This window comes from Salvelinus sp. IW2-2015, linkage group LG15 (assembly GCF_002910315.2).
Source record: "Salvelinus sp. IW2-2015 linkage group LG15, ASM291031v2, whole genome shotgun sequence".
In the NCBI taxonomy this organism is placed as follows: Eukaryota; Metazoa; Chordata; class Actinopteri; order Salmoniformes; family Salmonidae; genus Salvelinus; species Salvelinus sp. IW2-2015.
The window spans coordinates 51,534,610-51,545,391 of record NC_036855.1 but is presented as its reverse complement, the minus strand read 5'-3'; the positions used below and the strand labels follow the sequence as shown (position 1 = coordinate 51,545,391).

Genomic DNA, 10,782 nt, shown 5'->3' with positions numbered 1-10,782 from the left:
AACTATAAAAATAAACTATTAGTCTTAATCATGTAACTTATACATTTCATGTTATGCCTGATTAGCTTTCTCAATGCAGGACAGTGTTCATGATACATATTCTACTTTTGTGTGCATTATTACTCTACCTATGGCAGTTAGCAGTTATTCCTTGAAAATCACTATCCAGATGTAAAGGCTTTGATGGCTAGTGTCATTGCTGGCGAAAGATCTTTATGAAGCCTTAAAGTCCGTAGGGGGAATAGAAGGGCTCCTAATCATGGATAGACTGAAATGCTGTGTACTTACAGACCCATTGGGCTCTCAGGCCATACTGTATTTACGTTTTTTTTTTGTATGTTAACTGTTAGATGAGTTGTTTCTGAGCCTTATTTTGTCAATTTCGACGTCCGTTGCTTTTGTTCAATTCCAAATTCAACCAAAGAATTATGGTTGCGTTGGAGAACACTAAGAGGGTTCCATTCAATAATTTTTTTAACCTTAAAACATAATTTTTTTTCTATTTGCAGTGGCCAAACTTTTGGGGGTACAACTCCTGTGCTTTGTAATCCTGAATGACTTTGTAATGAACATATCCTGAACAAGAACAGTGCTAATGTTAAGACTGAATAAGTAAGAGTTCTGTTGTGCTTCTATGTTTTGTCTATTATGAAAACTTCCTAATCATGTCAATGAAACAAATGCATTGACATGCGGATCAGTGGCTTAGTAGAACCTTTGACCCCATTTGCGTCTGTGTGCCTTAATTAAGGAAACAGGCGAGTAACTACCACTTGTCATATCTCGTGAAAATTGTGCCCGTTTGTCCACCTTTATTGTACTGTTTATCTGTATTGTCAAATAATAGTATTTCCTGYTTGCTACAGCGAAAATTAAATTTCTCTTTAAAGAGTGTTTTCCTCAGTTCTAGGTATCTTACTTTCAAGATCTTTTTTATGTTGTGAATATAAAGTATAAATAAAAGGTGATGGTTAAAAGTGCCTTCGTTTGATTTATTCAGTTGTGTGGAGGGGCGTACTCATTTGACAAGAGTATTGATGCTCTTATTGTATTTAAGCTTCAAGAGGGACGACAAATACAATCACTCGTGTTGTGCTGGTATAAATCACAAACGACCACAATCAGAAATATATAGGGCCTCTGGCTTATTCCTTTGCAATAATAGAAAATAGGCCACTTGAAATAACTTTTATTACACATGACCATCCTACTGTATATTAACAAAGCATTGGGAAAATCAAGAGGACTTAAGATTGATACATTGAAAGTGCAAATAATGTTTATCCTTTTTACAGATACCGGCAAAAGTAGACTTCCTTTATATGGTGATTCAGAGGTGAGCAGTGACAGTACATCATTTGTAGTGATACAGTGATTCTTGTCCTAAAGTTGGTAAGAGGACATTTTTCCCAATTTACAAAAACAATTAACTACAGGAACTTCTTTCAATATACAGATTCAGCTAGAGTATGTTTGTTGTTTCTTGGGTATAGATTGACTACTACTGATCATTGTCCATACATAGCTAGGCTTCTTCACATCTACTAAAACATAGCCATGTCTGACTCCATAGGCGCTATGAACGTTCTCCGTGTCACACGGGACAGCAATAATACAATGCCTCCTGACATTATTTAGACAAAATCACTTTCATGAACTGAACGTCTTTGTTATTGTGTGTTAAGTTCTGTAACAGCAGTCTGCTCAACACTAGAGCAAATGTTGCAGTTATTCACATCAGAAAAAAAACGTTCACTTTTTCTTTTTTTAAGATGTCTTCTGTTGGGTACAGGCTCTCTTACTCTACAATACATCAACCAGTGAGGTTTGAAYAGAAACATTCCGATTGCAAATCAATGTGGAATTTCAATTAAGAGAAAGAAGAGGCATACACAGACTGAATGCAAACAAGCTCGAAAGACAACAGGACCTTGCAGATGGACTAAATGGGATAATTTGTCATTGCAGCCAGTGGATCTATTTCTATCCCTACTGCAATGTGTCTACAAATGCATCAAATTCATCAATGTTCTTCTCGTATACTGCCAGTTTTTCAGGAAGAGAGTCCTGTAGGGAAAATGAACAACATCATTACAAACACAGGATGACTAAGATATTGATTTATTAGACTAAAAAGCACCACAGAAAAGACACATTCAAACACACAGTAAATTGTATAATGGTAACTACTATGTTCCCCTCTCCCTACTATCTGTCAGTCATTTAAATTCCAACAGGACCACCTCATACACAAGGAGACTCCAACACCCCCCCCCCCCGGCAACAAAACAGAAACCATCTCTCTTTGTAAGTCAGAAGTGTGTCTCATCTCACCAGGTCTTCTGCCATGGACTGAGAACTGACATCAATAGTGAGGCTGGCGAGCTGTGGGGGGTTCTGGAACTCTCTGTAGAATGTGCCAAGGTCCATGGGAAGGAGGTCATCCTTAGAGAACGCAGGCTTCTGAAGAACACAGAGCACCAACAGAACACAATCAGATGTGCAGGGCAACAACTGTAACAGGCCCTTCCTTAATAATAGACTTCCTACGATTTTGTTGTCAGCAGCACATATTATTCCCAAAGAGGTTCCGTTTTTAAKATTTTCTTGCCAGCAACAGTCCTAATTCATTCTCAACTGTTAACCACAAGAGAACAGGTCCGAGGTCAGAGATTTTAATTAAGAACACTCATTCCCATAAGCTTCATTTTCTCTTCATCAGAAGCATTTATCTAAAATATTCAAAGCTGACATCTCTCCCTCTGTTGCTTTAAAAGCCCGTTCCTTTGATAGCCTTTCATTAGGTCTTGCCATGTGCTTTGTCGCATTCGCCTTTGACTGTTTTGGATTTCATTTCTCATGGTCACTCTCTACAGCCCAGATACAAGTCAGAAAGAAATACTGTCTAAAGGCGTTTGCATGCTTCCCATCCGAAACAGTTTTTTCGGCTGTTCATGCACACAATTTTCTTTTCTGAGGCAAGCAGAAGTTCGGTAGCTGAAGTCTATACCCCTTTGTAGGRGACTGGTCAACAGTAGGGATTCTTCAATTAAGTGTTTGATGTCGTTCAACGAGAGATAACTCGTTGTCATGCAAATTGTTTCAGTTGAGAAATACTGCACCAAACATCTTAGTTAGTTGTAAAATTGCGTGACTAAGACCTCCTTCGCAAAAACTTCTGAATTTATTACAGATTTCTTGAGTTATCTTAGTGTATACTGCTACGGCATCTAAAGAGGGACAAYCAGTACTATTGCTGCTTTTTTCTCATTTTTCAAGCGAAGGTCTTTAAAAGGAGTATTGCGAGGCACAGACATTCACTTTGTCTAGCCGAGTTATGCTAGGAGCAAATCGAGCCTAGTATGCAGGCGCCTTAAATGACCACTGCTAAGTGACGCAAGTAATGCTCATTTCTATATGAAGAAAATTCATGTTTTCTTCCTCTGCAGATAACATCCACAATTGACAGACATAAACAGACATTGGTTCGTAGCAGCATTTTATACGACATAGAAATTAGGTTAGATTGATCGAATTACTATTATCCTTGACTAAAATGTCATCTGTGTTTTCCTCTGTTACTGAAGGCAGGGTACTTACAAAGTCCACCATAACAAAGTCGTCCTGTGCCGGGCCTCCACTCTCACCAGAGCCCTGGGAGTGCAAACTGCCCTGCAGGGGAGAGGACGTGGCTGGGGACTCCGGCGGCTGAACCTTGGATAAAGGAGAAGTAATATCATTACCATGTCTGCACTAAAATGACTCCTTATCATAACCCAGAAAATAGTTATTTAAAGGGTGACAATTATTCATGTGAATAATTGATTTACCATAGGGTCATTTTCCTCGGGGTCATAGGCTCTGGGAGCAAAAGCTGCAAATGGTAAGTCCAGGCTTGCTGTGGTTACCTGCAATGGACAAAGAGTAATACGGCAGTAATTACAAGGGTATAATACTCATTGGTAATTTGTCCTTTACTCGTAAAAATGGGTACTTCCAGGAACAAAAATATCAAAGGTGTGTACTTAARAAGGACATAATAAGGCTGTCCCTACCTGTGTGCCTGGCTTGTTGACAAAGGCACCCACTTTCCTGGTGAAGGTGGTCTCCAGTACATCACAGGGAGAGACACTGTTCACCTCAATGCTCCTCGACGAGGTCTCTGCATCCTCACCACTTTGAAAGATAACATGGCAAAGTTGTAACCGACAAGTTTCTCCCAAGCAAGTATAATCTCAGGTGATCCTCGGTCCCACAGGGTGCTTCGCTTTTGTCACATGGGGGTCATGGCAGACTGGGGCTTACCTGCTGGAGGGCGTGGCGGGAACATGATCAGCAGGGGGGCATGAGGACACTCGTCCATGCTCTGCCTGGGCACCATGACAAGGCTGCACAGGCACCTGCTGGGGTACGCCCCCCTCCTTCCCTGGAATACCCATCTACATAGGACGTGTGAAAGGCCATAGTTAGCACTGGTTGAGTAATGTTGAAACACCTATGCAAAGCTTTGTTTCCCTTGTTGGCCCTCAAATCCATGCATATAGAACATCTTGACTGGCTGCGTCGCCGCTTGGTATGGCAACTGCTTGGCATCCGACCGCAAGGCGTCATCCATGACCTCTATACCAGGCGGTGTCGGAGGAAGGCCTAAAAATGGTCAAAGACTCGAGCCACCCAAGTCATAGACTGTACCGACGCACCACGTCTGGAACCAACAGGACCCCGAACCGCTTCTACCCCAAGCCATGAGACTGCTAAATAGTTAGTTAAATATGTACCTGGACTATCTGCATGGACCCTTTTTGCACTAACTTTGACTCATCACATACGCTGCTGCTACTTATTTGTTATTGATCCTGTTACCTAGTCACTTTATTCCTAGTTATACAGTAGGTACATACTTACCTCGTACCCCTGCACATCGACTCTGTACTGGTACCCCGTGTATATAGCCAAGTTATCGTTACTCATTGTGTATTTATTATTACTTTTCTATTATTTCTCTATTTTTAGTCTCTCTCTGCATTGTTGGGAAGGGCCCGTAAGTAAGTATTTCACTGTTAGTCTACACCTGCTGTTTACAAAGCATGTGACGAATACAATGTGATTTGACTAGCTCAATACCTGGGTGGTTACCTGGTGTGGGTTGGCAGCGTTTAAGTTGTAAGGGTGGCAGAAGTCAGCAGCTCCAACAAGAACAGGAGGCTGATAAGAGAGACGAGAGCAGTAGAGCTGAGAGAGAGAGAGAGAGAGAGAGAGAGAGTGAGAGAGCAAAAGTAAGAAAGAGAGAGCAAGCTAAAACATGAATTAATCCACAGAGGAGAAATGGGGTGATGGGAGCAGGCAGCAGGAGGTAGAAAGTATAGCATTAGAGAGGACAGGGTAAAGATTTTAAGCATAGCTCTTCTAGGCAGATTTGACTTACCCTGACAATGAACGTGATAATATCTTCATATATTTAAGTGATGACTAACTATTTGTTAAGGAATCATCAGCAAACCAATGTGGAAAGGATTTAGGTTAGGAATTCTAGGGCAGTCAGTAGATAATGACATAAGTACTTCCTTATGTTATAAAATACATTTTACCAAGACAAATATGATTATTAATGATCAGGACTCTCTCTAACATATCATTAACATTACATACAAAAAGTCGGATTTCGTAACGTAATACATCCGATAATAAGCACCGAGCTCTGTTGACCTAGCGGTGCACGTTTCTCGTGACAACTTTTGAGCACTTTACATTTTGTGGTCATCGTCTTCAAAGTTGTTTCCGCGGGTCGCAAAAAGTGCAATTAGCATGACACGAGCTGAATMAAATAATGTAAAAGGCTTTGAAAATAAAAATGCTTGGTAAAACGCTCAGTGCGCCGTTGACATTTCACAGAGATACGCCTGTTTTTGTAAGAAATCTTCAAAAAAAGAACAGGAATTTCAGATCAATATGAAAAGCGTATACTAAAATATGAAAATAATTCATGTCACGTCTCGAAACCGATATCCATCTTACATCTATGTTGTTTTATGTCCTGCGGATTTGAGAAGAAAGATGACGAGTTCAATGGGAAAGTGAGCCTGTCAGGTAGCCAGTAACCTTATTTCTTGCACAATCTTCCTCCGTTTTTAGCACTTTTTATCTCTCTGGACTCCATTGATTTAGTCACCCTAATTCTGTAAGGGTTAACAACTCCAATAACTTTTCAACGGATTATTATAGCGATACGAGGTTAGGACCATTGGTTTTCTTAGAGGAATATCTACACAGAAAAACATTATTTTACCTATTGGTCAAAAGATGCGTTTTTGATTGGACACCCTAATGTAAGGGATACAGAGCTGTCCCATTTGATTGCTTCCATTGATTAGCTTTTAAGCATTCTATACTTCTATTACTTTTAAACAGGTAATAGAAGACAGGCCAAAATGTCCTGGAACACTTCAGGCATTGTGAGTGAGTGAGATACATGCCCACACACGCAAGACTCACTTGGTGTGAGAAGGCCAGGCCCATCATGGGGACTTTCAGAGTGTCCATCACTGCAGGTTTAGGGGTCTTTAAATGTGCCTTACTTACAGTGAACACACACTACACAGACAGCACAGAAAGAGAGAGAGAAAAGGGGCTAAGAGATGAAAGCACTTATACAGAAAACGGAAAGGAGAAAATATGGTATGGGGGCTTGGTAATGTCTCCAACACAAAACATCTACTTTTCCCACTGCCAGGCTTGTGAAATGAGCTTTGGGTATGAGAATACCAAACCACCAGATTACAGTGAACACACACTACACAGACAGCACAGAAAGAGAGAGAGAAAAGGGGCTAAGAGATGAAAGCACTTATACAGAAAACGGAAAGGAGAAAATATGGTATGGGGGCTTGGTAATGTCTCCAACACAAAACATCTACTTTTCCCACTGCCAGGCTTGTGAAATGAGCTTTGGGTATGAGAATACCAAACCACCAGATACACAAACAAGCCACCAGATCCACAAATACACAGAACAGCTGGATGCATGATCATCAATATGGGTCAAATGTTTGAATATGTATGTCTATTTGAATGCGGTGCAAGACAAAATCATTTCAGAAAACACCTGACCCATTTGGAAGTGAATTATGACATGAGAGGGAGTCTTTACATATGGGTGTGTCTACGTAACTCTAAGTCACATCCCCAAATCTCAAACCTCACCATGGACACCACCTCTGAAGTTACACATGTTGCAAAGATCGACTTTGCTAAGCAGTGACATACGTACTTGTGAGGGTGGAGAAGTGGAGAAGGACGTGGTGCACACTTCTTGAGAATCCTCCACCCCATTGTACGCTCCTTCATCTTCCCCGGGTGCTCTGGAGTATAGGGAAGGCAAACAAACATGGCCAGATTATAACGCAATCCTTTATTTGATAACTTCACTAACGATGATAATAAATAATAGGCATGCACAAATCTGTATTGGGTCAGTATAGGTGTTTGGCCGAGGGCTAACCCACCTGTAGTTACATGGACGCATGTGTCCCATGTTGCCAAAGGGGCGCTCAACGAAGTGGTCAATAATTATGCCCATAATCGGAGCCGTCCTCTCAAACTGCCTGTGAGATTATGAATATACAATTAAGAATACGTGAAGTMTATAGCTAAAACCAGTGGAGAACAAGGAGAGGACATGGAAGAAAAGGGGAAAACATAGTGGCAGATTTTACAGGCAGTGCATTTGTGACCACTGAGGAGTGAGCCCATGCAGTGTTGTGAACAAGATCAGCTTCTGTTTCTGTACCTGGTGGACATGAAGGCCAGGTTTGTCCTATAAGCACAAGACAAGGTGATGGTTCCAATGGGAGTTCCCACAACTCCGACACGCACTGTCTGGAACCCTGAAAAACAGCATTCAGAAAAAACTAACGTCAAAATCTTCACAGCCCTATACAACACTTCCAAAGACCCAGACAACCAACAAAATGTATACAGTGCATTCGGAAAGTATTCAGACCCCTTGACTTTTTCCACATTTTGTTACGTTACAGCCTTATTCCAAAATGGATACAATATTTTTTCCCCCTCATCAATCTACACACATTACCCAATAATGACAAAGCYAAAACAGGTTTTTAGACATTTTACATAYGTATTCAGACCCTTTGCTATGCGACTCGAAATTGAGCTCAGGTGCATCCTGTTTCCATTGATCATCCTTGAGATGTTTTATACAACTTGGGAGTCCACCGGTGGTAAATTCAARTGACTGGACATGATTTGGAAAGGCACACACCTGTCTATATAAGGTCCCACAGTTGACAGTGCATGTCAGAGCAAAAACCAAGTCATGAGGTCGAAGGAATTGTCCATAGAGCTCCGAGACAGGATTGTGTCAAGGCACAGATCTGGGGAAGGGTAGCAAAAAATGTCTGCAGCATTGAAGGTCCCCAATAACACAATGGCCTCCATCATTCTTAAATGAAAGAAGTTTAGAACCATCAAGACTCTTCCTAGAGCTGGCCGCCCGGCCAAATTGAGCAATRGGGGGAGAAAGGCTTTCGTCAGAGAGGTGACCAAGAACCCGATGGTCACTCTGACAGAGTGAAGAGACCTGAAAATAGCTTTGCAGCAACGGTCCCCATTCAACCTGACAGAGCTTGAGAGGATCTGCAGAGAAGAATGGGAGAAACTCCCCAAATACAGGTGTGCCAAGCTTGTAGCGTCATACCCAAGAAGACTCGAGGCTGTAATCGTTGCCAAAGGTGCTTCAACAAAGTACTGAGTATGAATACTTATGAAAATGTAATATGTTTTTTTATTTTTAATACATTTGCGAAAAATTCAAAAAAACTGTTTTTGCTTTGACATTATTGGGTAATGTGTGTAGATTGATGAGGGGGGGAAAATAATTTAATCCATTTTAGAATAAGGCTGTAACGTAACAAAATTTGAAAAAGTCAAGGGGTCTGAATACTTTCCGAATGCACTGTAAATAATATAATGGGCATGGTTACCTTCTCCCAATCCTGTGAGTTGAACCTCTCCAAAATATATCCTGCAAAATAATGCATCTATTAGTCAAATTGTTTACTAACACGATAAAACTCCATCATTAGCAATACCGGTCAAAAATAATGATAACACTTATCTGTATACCAGAAAACAAACAAACCTGTACAGTATGACATAGTCATGGCCTTGCATTCGTGAGAGTTTGTAGGCTGGGGTTACCCTTGTAATGGCCAGCAGTGACTTGAGCAGTAATGACAGGCGGTTATAGACAGTGTAGGACACCTTAATATCTTTGTCACACCTGCAAAAAAAAAAAATCATAGATTTTGAGTGTTACGGTCCAACTACAAAAACTGAAGCACTAAAAGAAGAAAACACAAAACGACTTCTCATTACTTACTTCTCGTTCATTTCGAGACACCATGTCTCCAATTCCATTGAGTCTCCCTGTAAAATATGACAAAAACATGTTCATGTTTTTTAACCTTTACAGTCACTTGGATTTATTGATGAACAAATGCCCAATGATCCAGACCACTGGTCTCAAGAACGGCCTGTGACACCAGTCAGTGCTAGCTTACCTCTGAGGTTTTGAGGGAGATCTCAACACACATGGATCGTCCGATGCCAGGAAGCTGCCCGGACAGAGCTTTCTTTGCCTCATGTGTAACTTCTGGGATATCTTTGATTGCCAGATTGAACTGGTGAAAATAATTGAGTTTAATGAGACTTGAATCCACAACCCTTTCAGGACAAAATTGGCACAGGTAAATGAATGAGTTGAGAGGCAAGAATTAATTGTGACTTACCCAATCAGAGCCAGTGGGTGAAGACAAGGAGCGTGTGCATACTTTTTCCCCAAGACGCGCTTGGACTATCACCTGCACTGTCTGATGACAGAGAGAAATTAAGGAATTATCAACGTCAGTGAATTAATCAGCTCAGGAAAACTGTAGAAAGTGCTTGATAATCTAAGTGTGGCAATATTGCGTATAATTAAAGGCAGTACCTTCAAAGCGAAAAACTTTATGAACTTGTCCAAGTCTTTTTTATCCTGAGGACTTAGATCACTGTCCATCATGGAATGCCCCTGTAATGTAAAAACACATTCTGGTGAGCAAGGACAGACAAATTCATCGTACAACTGTTGGCAGGCTATATCGACGGCTTGCCACAGTCAAAGCAATGCTGGATTTTGTCTAGCACCATTAAAATCAAATGTTATTTGTCACATGCGCCGAATACAACAGGTGTAGACCGTACAGTGAAATGCTGACTTACAAGCCCTAACCAACAATGAAAGAAAACACCCCCCCCCAAAAAAGTAAGAGATACTATAGTCATATTAGCTAAGAACTCTAGTGTGTCCATATTAAGCTTGCGTGTGTTGACAAAAAACAGCTAGCTAACTCAGACTCTAGTTAGGTAATATTTTAGTAAAAACATATTGGCTGTCAATGACAAGAAAACATTCAAGATTGGTGGTAACTATCTATATAGCTAATCAATTTGATAGCATGGCTAGCGAGCTTAGCAAGATAGCTAGCTAGCATGCACGTACTTAACGTTAGCTCATCACATCCGAAAATCACGACTTGTACTTGAATGTTGCGCTGATAGCGTACTGAACAGCGTAGTTCTGGTTACCTATATGCCTAAATTTGACATATTCTTATATTGGCTAAGTTACACCATCGCATTATGTTATTGGGACACAAGCATTGACCAGCTGGCCCATTTGTTGTTTATTTTCTTTGGGGGTATGGCGTGTTTCGAATMAGTTGT

At 40.8% G+C, this 10,782-nt stretch overlaps 1 protein-coding gene across 5 annotated transcripts; it reads right to left on the bottom strand.

The window, feature by feature from the left end:
* Window positions 1-1,786: 1,786 nt before the first annotated feature.
* On the bottom strand, window positions 1,787-10,753 carry atg13 (ATG13 autophagy related 13 homolog (S. cerevisiae)). Of its 5 annotated transcripts, none has more exons than XM_024001507.2 (18): window positions 10,559-10,753; window positions 10,007-10,087; window positions 9,807-9,887; window positions 9,579-9,698; window positions 9,398-9,444; window positions 9,158-9,298; window positions 9,000-9,040; window positions 7,787-7,883; window positions 7,503-7,601; window positions 7,268-7,358; window positions 6,493-6,591; window positions 5,125-5,232; window positions 4,306-4,439; window positions 4,056-4,176; window positions 3,831-3,908; window positions 3,601-3,714; window positions 2,335-2,463; window positions 1,787-2,067 (listed from the first exon to the last, which is right to left on the bottom strand). In XM_024001507.2, exons 2-18 carry the CDS (start codon window positions 10,076-10,078, stop codon window positions 1,990-1,992), a joined length of 1,650 nt encoding a protein of 549 aa, XP_023857275.1. In that variant the 5' UTR covers window positions 10,079-10,087; window positions 10,559-10,753; the 3' UTR covers window positions 1,787-1,989. The 5 variants fall into 5 exon arrangements, with proteins under 5 accessions (XP_023857275.1, XP_023857276.1, XP_023857277.1 ...); XM_024001508.2 differs by having other exon boundaries at window positions 5,137-5,232; XM_024001509.2 differs by lacking the exon at window positions 6,493-6,591.
* Window positions 10,754-10,782: the final 29 nt, after the last annotated feature.